Raw genomic sequence first — 14970 nt, forward strand, 5'->3', positions numbered from 1 at the left:
GCAGGAAAGATGAATCATATTACATTGCCTTAAATTAACTTCACCCAATATCACAATATAAAGCCGACACCGATCAAGAAGTTATACAATACAGTACAATTACCACAATGTGAACTTTTCCATAGAAAGTGTTCTTTGGTGGGTGAGTGGATAAGTGTGTGGTAACTAGTGGGTGAGTTAGTCGGTGGGTATTATTGAATGTTTCTGTCACGTTAAGAAAAAATTTAACCTCTTTCCTCCCTAATCTCGCCACATTTTTCATTGTGAAGACAGGCTTTTCTTCCGTCCCTGCGACACGTGGACATCAAATGAGAATATATCATTTCCTTGGGGCAACAACTGGGTACAGATTTACCGTCCTTACACATCCAAAATCCTGCGCAGTGCCCCTTCATGGGTCTCTTTGTTCCGTCTGTTTTATTGGCGCAGTTATCTGAAATTAACATTCTGTTACAAAACAACCTTCTGACTAAAGAATATGGGCCTTTTCAGTGAAAACTTATTCTATAGTTAGCTCCCCATATCCCTTACTTCACTACATGTGTCCTCCATTTAAGTAATGTATGTCTATCTGTCTGTCTCGATCTACATTTGTGCATTCCTATTTCACCGTGAACAAACTTCACTACCGCAGAGAGCTTCGAATTTTTGCTCTTGAACTCTACAGTAAATGGCTACATAGAATACAAGCTCCGCTAAATGAAAATCTGACACTCTCCTCGTGACACTTGTATTACAAAATACATTATCCGTATTTCTGAAAAAGTAGACTTTCAAGAACATCTAGCAGTAATCTAACTGTCCCTTTAATTAAAATGAAACATGAATACTTATTTAAAATTTTAAAGACGCTTTCATAATTTTAGTTTACACAGAAATTCTGAAATTTGACTGAATTATCTGACCATAAAAAGAGATCGAAATGACCTGAACATGACCTGAACATCAAAACTAACCAACAAAAACATTCGATACCTTCTATTTTGTTTGCTTTTAATATATCTTCACAGAAAGATAACTTATACTTTTCTTATTTTTCTTGAAAAATGAAAAATGTATTTGTAGAATACAGTATTTTTTGACAAATTCTTTAAATTATTTTTGTTATTTAGCCATGCAAGTACTTTATGGGAAGAAATGGACAAGTAGAATTTTAAATCTTGAACATTACAATTGCTAATTCAGTACACGAATTCAATACAAAAAGAGCAAGGATCAGATAAATGTTAAGTCACCAATGTTTCTGCCTTTTATCCTTAACTTTTTAATTTTGTTTTATTTAAAACTTTTTTAAGTAATAAATTGTATTGTTTATTTGGAAATGTCGATAGTAAGGAAATTTAGACGTAATGAAATTGACTTTTTATTAGTTTATTATTTATCACCTAGTACAGTATATAGTTCTTACCATATAGCATACATATTGAGAATAAACTAAACTACTGGTACTGAAGGTAAAATATATACATATATCTTTAAATCCTTTTCCGTCAAGTATTCGGACCGAGCTAGAGGTTACCAAATTCGGCAACTAGCTCTGTTCTATAGCATATTTATAATGGAGCTGACTTCTTGGCCATGCTAGACTCCCTTATTATATGACCTATTTTCCCCAGTGCATGTACAGCAGACTAAACTTGCCAATTAGAGAACCCATGGGAATGTGACAACAAGTGGACCTGGCCAAGCTCTGTGAAGGACAACACCACTACCTTTCTCGGTAATATTAGCAGTGTTGGCAACTTCGCTTGAAGCGTCACCAAATCCACACCGCTCCTCCTCCGAGCAAGATTCTACTGGACGCAAACCATGCTGCCTGGGAATGGCGCACGAAAAAGGGCCGTGCGATCGAAAAATGATGTACCCTCTGGGCGAGATAAAGACGAACCCATATGTTTGAATCTTATCCACAAGCAGAAGCGAGGACCTTTTGCTTCATATCGATAAAGCAAGAATTTCTGAAGAAAGACGGAGTCACATGGCAAAGTAGCAGGGAGCTGTAAAAAGAACCAAAGTGCTGAAATGTCCAGGCGGAATAGCAGAAGACATGAGGCAATACGAAAACATGTCGGCCATCATTTAGCCAAACGTCAAAGTAGTCCTTTCGCACAGGAAGACCAACAAACTCTTCGACCTTGTCCAGAAGCAAGTGTAAATATTCCAAGTCTTAATATTCCGCCACTAAACACCACATACGCAGCGCAACAGCTTTGAAAGTGGCAACCTGGCAATACTGTGCGGCACATCCGATCTGCACGTAGTATGATCTAGCAATGGGTTCGACATGATATTTGACGAATGCAAAGACTCGTTCGCCAAAGAAATATACCAATATGCTGAAAAATAATGCAAGATGATGACCGTTTGTGCTGGCTAACCAAAACTGGAAATTGCTGTACAGACATCTCGGGTAATTTTGAGGACCGATGGAAGGGATCTAGCATGGATTTCTGCCCCCCCCCCCCGCCCCACGGTCTAGATGTTCCAAACCGAAAATTCTAGGCCGGTGTGCTACGATTGCAGAGGACGCGCAAAGGGCAATAAAAAAAAATCTGCACCACAACAGTATAGAGGACGACGACCTGCAAAACAGGACGATAGATGATTTTGTCAGGGCTGAAAAGTTGTTATTGTACTCGCAGAGAAATATAAAAGGAATCCACAAAAACAATCAGTCTCAACGCCAACGAGTACCTTTGCAGACTCCGTACAGAGACTCTGTTTTTTTATAATATTGGTGCAATTCTCCTTCCACAGTTATGTAATCACAGAGATGAACCGACATGTGGAGAGGAGTTTCAAACATACGGATATTTCCCAAAGCGCCACGTTGACTGGGTAGGCGCACTTTCAAAATTATACAGACCTGTCCGTTACATATCCAGACAATAGCACATTACAGCCAACAAGGAAGGGCAGGCTAGCAATACTTGCCATCAAGACTTACCGCAAGCTGATGTAGTCCATTTTGGTGCAAAAGTACAAGACTCCTAATGGAAGTACTATCCCTTATTCTTTGCACAGACGTACGCGAGTCTTCGGAATACAAACAATATATAATCGCCAAGCTGCCACTTCAGCAACTAATGCGCCACTCTTGCTTCTAGGTGTCCAACTATTCCAATTCCTTTGCGTATGTCGCTCCAACAAAATGTATCTTTGCCACACAACAACCCAGTCAAAATCGCGTTACGGAGTTTGGGTCTTTCTGATGCATTTTACCATGCTCCTACATGAATGCGACGAGGCGAACAGTTACTTACCGGCTTGGAATGTAATAAAGCTCGAGAGGTTTCACATGACTACCCATTCCATTGCTATATGTTTATGGCAACCAATTTTTCCTATTACAAATTTCGAGAATGTTTACATAATCATAATACCTTATGAGAACAACTAATACCTCACTTATCCAGCCCCTACCAGATACTACATTTAGCTAAAGGGAGCTAAACGTTGTTTACCGACCTATGTGGACCGGAAGGGATGCACTTTATGGATGCAACTGCGGAGAAGCTATGGGGAGGCTGGGAGGGTGTATATTTATCATGATTGGGTAAGTATTCGCGAATAAAAATATTTTAATAGGAAAAATTGGTTTCTTCATTAAATACGTTACCAAATCATAACACCTTAGGAGAAGAAGGAAGACGTGGAGGGAGGTATATCCCCATACCTCGAAGATACCAACCCCGGTCCCAAAATGTATGCGAGACAGCTTCAAGGTAACCAGACCGGAAGGTACTCCATCTAGTGGAGAGCAGCTTTAAATAGGGAAACATACCCACACACGCCCAGCAAATTCAGCGGAAGTCTTGAAGCCTAGTCTGACGAAGCTGTCGATCAACTTGGAAGGGTGTCCTGTTGAGCTGCGGATAGAGGTCCCACCATATCGATTTGGGCTCATTGGGATGGTAGATCTCGGAGATAAAAGCCAGAAAATGTGGGCCCGATCTTCATTCCACAGCCTGAAAGATATCGGTTAGCGAACAATTCCGGACTAATGCTATGATGTTTCTAACTGTTTTAACATTGTGAACCGAAATATGCAATAAATTTGATTTTTGAGATGGGATTATGTCTCAATAGGCCGAACGAATAATCCACTTAATCCATGACGAGATAGCCCGTTCGATATATCCTCATGTCCTTTTTTGAGAAGTAAAAAGATAAGTAATATCCCTCGACGCGAAGGCTCTGTTCTATTAAGATACCACTTGAAAGCCCGAACTGGGACTTGTAGGTGGTCTTCAGCTAATTTGTCCAGACTAGACAGCATGACAAGTCTGGTCATATGAGGAAGGAATCCGGTTCTTGGCGATGAATGAGAATTCCGTCATGAGTAAGACTGTCCCGTCCTGCCGGAACTGCACGAAGTTTGGGTCTCCTGATAGGCATATATTTACCTAAGCCTGCCTGCAGTTGCTAACACCATGAGGAAGGATGTCCTGTATGAAAGGTGTGCCAGTGATGGCCTTGAAAGTGGTTCAAATACGTCTTGTTCGGACAGTTAACACACAGGATAGGTTCCACATTGAGAATAAGTCTAACGTTTATGACTGTGTAAACTACGTTGAAGAATAGGTCGGATAAGTCGTCGTTTTGTCCGATATCCTCTTGTCCGTGATGAGAAAGGTGTCAGCGAGAACTTTCTCTCTACAAAGAGCCAGAGAACGTTAGCTATTTGCAGTATAAATGCGTGGAGAGGTATGATGTGTTCGTTGTGCTCCATTAGGTGAATAAGTGCCATTTGCTCTCATATGCTTTCAGAGTAGATGACCTTCTTGCTAGAGCGATTATCTCCACGACTACTTGTGAGAATTCTTTATTCCTGAGCAACTGTTTCATATGATTCAGACGTGCAGGTTCATTAGCTCTAAGAAGGAATGAAACCATCGTGTTTTTTGAGTAGATGAGTCAAAAAGTCTCTGAGGAGTTCCATTTGCGAGATTGATAAAGTCGTTGATCAACGACTTATCCCATCCGAGTGGTGCACCGCTCTGATTTTCTTGTTTTCGTATCACATTTTGGAATCAGAGGTGTTGGAGGGTATGCGTATGCATCTAGGCCGTTTCCAATCTATCGATAGAGCGTCAACTGCACGAGCTTTGAGTCCGGGGCTGGAGAAACGAAGGTTTGAAGTTGGTATTCCACCTTATCAAAAACATGTCCACTAACGGTCGATCTCATCGGGTTTATCTCTGAACGAAGACCGAGGCAGGAAGAGGCCATTATGTTTGTATTAGCTGATTGTTCCGGGACAAAGCTTCGGCTAGTATATTAGGAGTCCTGGGAAATGGCCAACTTGTACGTGGATTTATTGTTGACAATTCCACTTTAGAAAGTCCTACACGCAAAGGTCTTGGGATTTGGTTGCTACTTGTCATTTAAGAAAAGACACTAATGTAGGACTTGGTTGATCCTACACGTTTGAGATAAGTCACCATTGTAGAGTTGTCGGACAGCATGACAACTTCCTTGACATGCAAATATTCTTGCCACCAGTGAAATTCTTTCACAGTGGCCGTCATCCCCAGAAAATACTGATAAGAGGATGTCGTTCATGGGGAAAGCATGCACCGCGGGATTCTCGAAAGGATGGTAGTAGGTGGGCTCCACAGCTTTCCGTACTTGTATCTGTACAGACTGTAATCTTTCGCGGTTGTACTTGTAGATGTATACTCGCAAGTTAGGTTGCCTCATTCCACAGATGGTGCCTCAGTTGTGTGCAGATGGTGAGAGGATGGTTCAGTGGGCGAACTTTAGGCCTCCATTCGGGTAGTGTAGGAAGGAGACCTAGTAACATGAGATACGCTGCCACGTTGAGCAAGCCTAGTATAGTAGGCGAAGGAATTCCCGTGCGGATAGAATTCCTCGAAAGTAAAGATACTGTCATTGATTGGATTTCAATGCCTGATGCTGGGGGAGACGAAACATTCTGCCTGCGTATTGAACTCCATACATAGGTAAACAAATTGTTGTGATGGTACTAGGTCGGATCTTTCCTTATTGACGAGATTCCCAGACTGGTAACAAGGGTTATCGTGTCTTGTTAGATCTAACTCGCTGAAATGTATGCAGGATGTCGTTAACTTGATATTGTCACCATAGAAATGGTTCAGACATTAGCTATTACTCGATTTATCAGACGAGTGAATACCCAGAGGTTGATGTTGAGCTCCAATGGAAGTGCCCTAAATTGATATACGATGTTGTAAACGAATCGCAGAAACGTCCTTGAAACCTTGCGAATAGGGACATGAAAGTATGCGTCATTTAAGTCCACAATGCTGGAGAAGTCTCCCTCATGGATGGCATTCAAATGCGCTGTGGTGTTGAGATCAAGAACCAAGGGACGTAGATGAATTGAATTGGGTCCTTTTGTTCATTTCCTGTATTATCCCTGTATCAACACTGAGGTGGGGGATTAGTCTCCTAGGTGGCTCGTTTACATAAGTCTTCAAACTGGCCGTTAAACAGAAGACTATATGATGAAGGTTGCGCTCTTAACTTGGCCTTATGGTGATCGTTCATGAAAATGCGGGCAGAGTGCACTGAGTCGCATTCCGCCAAAATCTGCAAAATTGTAGCTGCGGTTACGGCATTGACCAAAGTGTTTTGAGCGGCTCTATTCAGTGATCGATCCTTTCTTGAGACCGACTCCCATGCATTCCCAGAGGTATTAGGAGTGGAAGAAAATAACCTATGTTCCGTCTATAGGAAAATAGCCTTCCTATAGCCATAGAGTCGAAAATCCAAAATCGACGCCACAGCAACGATAATGCGGACAAACTACCGAGTGTCATCAAAGACCATCCGGTCCAATCGTATTGAGTGTGGGTTTGTCATCCCCAAAAAGCGATATCATTGTCAACTGCTGGTGTTTCCAAATGAAAGATTTGTGTGTGGCATATGTAGAACTACCAACAAAATGATGATGAAGTCGGGTCAGAATGTCTGCAAGTCTCCCAGACTGAGGAAGTAACTAAAGTCGGTCTCTTCCGTTCCGTTTTAAGATCAACATATGCTGAAAATCTAGTCCAGGTTGTTGATCGAGTGGGAGAAGAAGGACAAACCTCAGGAGATCAAAGGTGGAAATGTAATCAGTGGAGGCTCTTAAGGCTGAATCTTACCCATGACATCGGATAATGCAGAACAGATGACAGCTCGGGAGAACAACTATCGTACACACAGCCCATTTCCGTTGCGACCGGCCTAGGGCATATATTAGGGATCGTGAAGAGCCAAAACATCAATATTGTGGGCTCGATCACTAACAGCCCGACTTCAGTACGTCGAACTCGACTTTTGCAGACATGTGCAGGGACCAGTCTAATTATTATACCACCTCGAGACACTCATTCGGCACGATTCTACAAATTGTTTTTCAAGACTCAATAGATGTCGTTCGCAAATTCTCTACACTCTGCCACGAGAAGAGACTCTTTACTCAGCGATTGTCTCAAGTCACGGTTTCTAATTCAGAGTGTTCTACGAGTTTAGTGAGCGACAGACCTAATAACTCTTCGCCAGCTAAGTCTCAAAGCATTACAGGAGACCTAAGCTTCACCGCATGCAACCCTTCATCCACTTGGTTTCACATGAACACTTGGCATCTTAAGCTTGAGGAAACGATATTTACTGTACCGCTGTCTGATTAGATTAGCTCATAAAATAATCCAATCAGATCCCTTTTTACCTTTACATTAAGAGGTTTTTAACATGCACGGTACACAAAGACACGTGTCTCCCGTACGTTTAATAAATTTAAACGTTTTGTGCAATTTTTAATTTCGAATCAGTGCATGCGGACATTATAAAAATTGCATGATTGAATAGCTATTAGGTCATGTGATAAGCATGTCTTTGTTTAATTGATTTCACTTGGTTTGGGCGGGGACTTGCTTATCCACAAAATGACATTTATTCTAAACACTATTTCCGATGCTAAAGATGCCAAGGATTGATGTGGAGTAAACTGAATCGACGACCCTTGGCTAGAGAAAAAATGCGAACAAGATCTAGTATGTCAATTAGGTACCTATTTATTTATCTCTCTGACAGGATTTTTCAAGGAGTAAAATCACGGTTTCAAATTGGTTAAACGAAAGTAAATATATTAATTTTGTTTCATTAAAAAAAATCGTGTCTCTTTAACAAGACACTTTCCAAGAAAGAATTAAATTTAATAAATTTCCAAGGAATCTCTATAAATGAGCAGCATGGCGGTTTATGCATCAAACAAAACATGTATGGTCAGATACAATTAGTTACTGACCGGGGGTGGGTACTTTTTTTTTGCCAGATGCATATTTCTCTGTTTGTCTACATATTATTCTGTCTTTCATTTGATGACTTATATGCATATCCGGGCAAATTCATCACAGCTTTGTTCAAGTTGGAAGGGTTCTAGAATCAGTTTTACTTAATCATTCGATAATTTATTTTAAGAGCAATATCGGATGTAAAGAAACTTTTTATAACTTCTCTCGGTAGTTTCAAACATGACACGAGGCCATATCTAACACAGGCACATTACCACGAACTTTATTATCGGCGTGAAACTTTTCGCCTGAAAACGTACTGATACCTTCACACTCAGATTCTGGTGGAATCACGCAGGCTAGCTTCTTCTGTGACCAGAAGAGACCAAACCGACAAGTCATAGTCTTAAACAGCACCTTGTCCCCTGGACCTGGGTAGCACTGGTAAAAAAGGCTGCAGTCTGCGCGGTGTCGATTGAAACCCCAACCGTCCGATATCATACCTTCCCTGCACACATCAGGAATTGAGTCTGAAGTTTTGAAAAGAACACGTGTTGTTACTTGCAACAAGTAGGAGAATGCATGGTTTGAATTCCACCACTGAGATCTCAGATTCGACACCCAACACATTTATGTTGTATGGTCTAATGGTGCCCTTCCGTGCTTGGTGCTTTACTAATATCGACTAAATTTAGTTGATCTACTCGGTTTTTAAAAGTATAGTAACGTGCAGCACACCGAGCGATTCACTGATGGATGAAAAGCAGTCGGGGTCATGCGGGTACATCTCTTGGAACCGGAAAACAACCATCTGATCTCATCGGGGAAGTATTCAGCCCATGTCCCTTTTTTGTACAAATTATTTTTTATACAAAAAACAAAAAGCAATGCTGAAATCATTATAAATATATAATATGCCTTCAATACTTATTAAAAAGTAAAAGAATGTATATCTGATGAAGAAAAAAAGTGACTTAAAATCTATGTGGTATCTCAAAAGGGACGAGTTAGAAAATTTGTGTCACTAACTAGATCGAGAACTAAATTTGTCATGGCACCCTGAACATAACTGACTACATTGAAGAACTAAAGGTGTCTTTGCAATCTGAACTTGACTGATTACATAAAGGAACTAAAGGTGTCTTCGCAATCTGAACTTGACTGATCACATAGAGGAACTAAACGCGTAATAGCATCCTGAACTTCAATAACAAGTTTGAAAAATACTGCCCAGATACAGAATAAAATTTAAATTCTGCTAGAAAGTTCTGAGGAAGACATAAGAAGTAGTTGTAAATTCCTAAGAACGAAAATCCTCGCTCTGAATTAGTTGATTATTTTCTTCCGTGTTTGTGGGGGAAAGGATCCATATAGCATAGAAACGTGCAAGAGAAAGTCTTATAAATAGCCATTTCAGCCCAACCCTGATGTTTAATTCTAATAACACGAAGATTGCTTATCTTCTGTGAACATCCATAATGCTTACACAGTTAAAATAAAACTGACTTGTTAACAAATAGAAGAAAGACGTATTGATGTATTCATTGTCGCCTTTTCTCAGAATAATTATAGTTAAAAGTCGAAATATCTATAAATAAAATATCAAAACCATAGAAAAGTGTTTGAAAGATCAATTTGAACGATTTTACGGTTACGAAGCTTCACTATTAAATGGACTGCTTGTGTCTTTTGTTCCATTCTGACATTTAAAAAAAATTATTTGGACAACGACATCTCTTTCCACATATCATATGAATATTAGCTTCCATAAAAAAGATTGTCGTCATTTTAAATGAACCACTTGGGTACCGAATCGAAACCTATTGATGTGTGGGCCATATCTGATGTGTTACTAAAGAAATAGTATGAAGAATCGGTTTATTACTTTTAATCTGAAAATCAGTGCCCTTATTATGCATGCAAGTTTTGTTACAGTCTGAGGATTTGGAAGATAGTACGTGTTTTCAGGATGTCAGCATTTTGCAATATCACATAGATTAGTGAAAAGACTATTATATGTCAAGCAGTGACACCTATCCAAGAGCATGCATTTCCAAATGTTAATACAGCATTTTAACACTGAAAACACGGCAAGCTCTGTTCAATGCAAAATCTATGAATACAGAAGACTTTAAGTGGCAGTGTGCAATAAGAATAATGAAATATTATACAAAATCAAGATATTTCTAGCTGTCACTTTTTATACTTTGTATGTTACCATTCTGGCAAACACGCACAATAAAGTACCATTAAAGTACATTATACATATATTTATATTTATCGCTTATGTTCAAAACGTGCTAAAGGACTTTATTGTGTGGTTAGTATATTTTTCGGAGAGAAGAAAAACAAATTCAGCGATACCTAACGATAGCAATCGATTGTACATACCTTCACCGGACTTCGCTGGATATAGCTTTTTTGGAGTTAGTTGACAGTTGGTTAAACAAGACCAAGCTGGATCGGACAAGTTCCGAGGGACAAAATACATGAATCCTTTCCACCGATGTGTTTTGCATTGAACTTTCTTTGTTACAATTCTTTCAAAATATATAAACAGTCTTTTTTTAACTACTTACGGATAACTATATCCCTACCTGGACTTATTGGCTGTGCCCTTGATTGCCATGCTGACGTCAAAAGAACTGTGACCAGCAATAATTTCATCTAGTAGACATAAAAAAAAAACAAAGAAGCGCGATTATAAATACATTTTTTGTGAATCCATCATGCCGCTAAGGGAAGACCTTCTGTAATATATTGGACTCGCTCTGTAAAACTTTTTTAAAAAAAATGAAATACCATAAAACATTCTTTTAAATTTGTTAACTTTTGTTCATGTTTTAAAATACTAGGAATTAGCACATTCAGAAAATATTAATGCCTACAATGGAAATTCTTTTCGGTTTTTTTAAGAACAGGTAAAAGTGGTGTACTTTGTGCTACATCAGGTTCATTTCCTGAGTACATATGAACAGTCATTGGCATAAGTTGTCTGAATTACGAGACCAAACATAAAAAATAGATGTCAGTCTATGCAGATTAAGACATGTAAATGCATATTAAATTTCTCTATATTGTGAGAGTTGTACAGGAAAAACTTATGGCCTACGCTTTCACTATTTCAAACGGTTACCCCATGGCCTACGCTTTCACCATTTTAAACGGTTACCTCATGGCCTACGCTTTCACCATTTCAAACGGTTACCCCATGGCCTACGCTTTCACCATTTCAAACGGTTACCCCAAAATCTTCAGCTGGCCCTTATAAATGAGCAATATGACGGTTGCACCTGCAAGAACGAGATGGTATTTCTGGGTAACTATTAAAATGATGATAAAACTACATGGGTGTGTTTAGGTTTGGTGCCTTATGGCACAGTAACCTTGGTAGGTTTTTTAGAACTGAGCCGATCTGAGTAAAGTGCCTTGCCCAAGGACTCAACACAGTAGCGGACCAGGGTTGATCGAACGATTGGATTCAAACTAGCACCCTTTCGGTCCCTCGTTCGGCATGCCAACCAGAGAACCACGTTCAGCCTCCAATTTTAAAGTACCGATCCGGTAGCCTAGAGGTTAGAGCGTCCGCTTCGTATGCGGGAGGTAGTGGGTTAGATACCTGGCCGAGTCATAACAAAGACCTACAAAAATGGTATTAACAGCTGCCTCGCTTGGCGCTCAGCATTAAGAGGATAGTGTTACAACTGGTATGCCTGGTGTCAGGATAATGTGACTGGGTGGGACATCATGCTACATGTCTGCGGCACGAATCTTCATTGATATACGTCTTTAAAAACTGTTAAACTGCATACATCGTAGCGATATGACTGAATTTTTTTTAAAGCTACGATAAAAATCCAAATCACACACACACACACACACACACACACACACACCAGTTTTAAAGTTCCCATGAAACAATATATGTTAAACATGCAGAAAACATAAAAAAGATATATAACAAGGCTGCCTTATTTCTATACTTCAATTCCAACCAAACAAATTACTTTATTGAACAGCCATATCCCCACACCTTCCTGTTGATTTAAAAATTTTGTGTGATAGTCTATATATATGGTTAATATATAGAATACATAAATTACAGTGTTGCAGTTACAAAAAAAAATATACGCAAAATATTTAATCAGCTGCCACTTTAGCTAGCAATTTATGAACGTTTTAATTTCTAAAGCTTTACCACAAAATGATAAAATCGAAAACAAATGAACTAATTTGACACAAGTTTTATACATGCACATAGGAGTACAAGCACACGGTAGTGGCGCAGAGTCTGAGGCATCGGGTACAATATTTTTTTAGTGTTGAATCTACTTTGGTATATAAAACAGTTTTTATGTCAGTTGCCACACACACACACACACACACACACACACACACACACTAATTATACATTTTGTAAAGAACTGCCCCTTTACATTAAAGTGAAGTGAAGTACTATAAAAACTTCAACTGCAAAAAGCTTCAAACTGAACCCTCCTCGCTACGTCATTACATCGTGTACAGGCTTACGGCTACATGTTTTGAGGATTTCTTTTAAGCTTTTCTCCCAAAGTGGGCGATTACCGGGGGGTGGGGGGTGGGTGCGCAAATACTGATTTATTTATTTTTTACTGGATAAGGTAGGGGGTGCTGAGGGTAACCGAAGGGGCGGTGTATGGAAAAAGTTTGGGAACCACTGATTTAAAGAAACAGTTTAATATTTGACCTTTTGGGTGAAATTTTTAAAATAACAAAATATATAAAATTGCTTGTTTTAGTGATAACTGATTACTTCATTGACTAACTCTTTATACCTTTCTGTAATTACGACAATATCATCTAGGTACTCTTATCACTTTATATTAACTTCAATGTGTATTTTCTGTTGTTAATATTAACTACAATGTATAGTTTCTGTTGTTAATATCAACTACAATGTATAGTTTATGTTATTAATATTAACTACAATGTATAGTTTCTGTTGTTAATATTAACTACAATGTGTAGTTTCTGTTGTTAATATTAACAACAATGTATAGTTTATGTTATTAATATTAACTACAATGTGTAGTTTATGTTGTTAATATTAACTACAATGTGTAGTTTATGTTGTTAATATTAACTACAATGTATAGTCTCTGTTTTTAATATTAACTACAATGTATAGTCCCCCCCCCTTGTCGGCCCTGTTTATGCTGTGCTAATGTTTGAAATCATGTGGCCAAAAACCTGCTAGGATGACCGAAGAAGGGCATATAAACATGATTCTTGTCAATTTTATATAATTCCATATGACTTCAAATGAGCATAAGTTTAAATTATACAATGTAATGATTTCTAACTGCTTGTAGTATCTATATTACATAAAGATATTTGCTGATAGGCAAATATTGAACAAACAAACTTCATTCAGTTGTTACCAAACAGACCGCTCCGGTGGCCTTGTGGTTAGGGCGTCCGCCTCGGATGCGGTTGGTCGCGGGTTCAAACCCCGGCCACGTGATAACAAAGTCTTATAAAAATGGAACAAAAAGCTGCTTCGCTTGGCCCTCAGCATTAAGAGGTTAGTGTTAGGACTGGTCGGCCTGGGTCCGGATAAGGTGACAAGGTGGGACATGATGCTACATGTCTGCAGCATGATGCCCCCGTAATAAACATCACTAAAAACTGCCACACCGCAGACATCGTAGTGATATGACTGGGACAAAATTAAAACAACGTTAAAAATCCAATTCACACATACTAAAGAAGTCCCAAACATTTTGCAAGAAATTTTGAGACAACCGCTTGTGCACATGAACAAGTATCACCACACTAATAAATATTTTTATGTATAATTACCATCAAGTTGAAATTCATTACAGTGTATAATTATCATGAAGTTGAAATTCACAAGGTGTATAACTACCATAAAGTTTAAATTTAGTACTTTGTATAATTTCCTATGTGATCATTAGTCAGCACGGGATTCATCTTGACTGCTGTGATCGCTAAGTAAAATCCTATGTAATTGAAAATAAAAAGGCTAACTTCTTCTAGCGTGGCACAGAGAGAGAGAGAGAGAGAGAGAGAGCACAGTTACTTTCTTGTAAGCTGCAATATAATCCGAACCTCCTGTACCTTGAAATACTACATCTGCACGCGCTTCCTGTAACTTGAAACAATAAATCTGCACGTATCGCGTGATTTGCACGCACTGTTTATACTGTCGGTAATGACCATGTGACTGCAAAATAATCACTGTGCTTCACGTGTGATACAGCCTATATAACTCTAGCTTCTGTGCGATTTCTAAGTGCACTAGAGGACTAGTGGTTTGGACATAACAAAGGAAGTTATAATTTTTATGTGAAATTCTGACTGTCATAGTTCAGCATCGAATTTCATAACACTTTGGCGACAGTGGTCAAGGGTTTTTGTACAAAAAAGAAGAAACCGAAGAATAAAAATAATTTTTAAAAACCCACACAGTTAGATTCAACACGTCATATTACCGCAGTAATTTTCAATATCAGATTTGGTAGTATAATCCAAATTAGAATCGTTACTATCGGCATTTCATGCGGGACAATGATTACACAATGTTGTTCGACATCCATCAACCCTCTGGCGTCAGCCGTCTATTTCATTAACTTTCTCCATTTTTCGGTTTCTTTGTTTTTCATTTCGATTTTTTTTTCTTTCGTTCAACGGGATGCGTTCATTT

At 39.0% G+C, this 14970-nt stretch overlaps 1 protein-coding gene across 1 annotated transcript in view; it reads right to left on the reverse strand.

Annotated features, from left to right (window-relative positions):
• LOC149775754 (protein PIF-like) overlaps positions 1–14470 on the reverse strand; it is a 50567-nt gene extending 36097 nt beyond the window's left edge. Inside the window, exons 1-4 of the mRNA XM_089943423.1 lie at positions 14347–14470; positions 10862–10931; positions 8591–8794; positions 230–433 (exon numbers count right to left, since the gene is read on the reverse strand). Of these exons, the coding sequence (XP_089799549.1) occupies positions 230–433; positions 8591–8794; positions 10862–10931 (478 nt within the window). The 5' untranslated portion in view covers positions 14347–14470. The remainder of the gene's footprint in view (positions 1–229; positions 434–8590; positions 8795–10861; positions 10932–14346) is intronic.
• Positions 14471–14970: the final 500 nt, after the last annotated feature.

This window comes from Sinohyriopsis cumingii, chromosome 19, assembly GCF_028554795.1.
Source record: "Sinohyriopsis cumingii isolate HCF-2022 chromosome 19, ASM2855479v2, whole genome shotgun sequence".
Classification (NCBI taxonomy): domain Eukaryota; kingdom Metazoa; phylum Mollusca; class Bivalvia; order Unionida; family Unionidae; genus Sinohyriopsis; species Sinohyriopsis cumingii.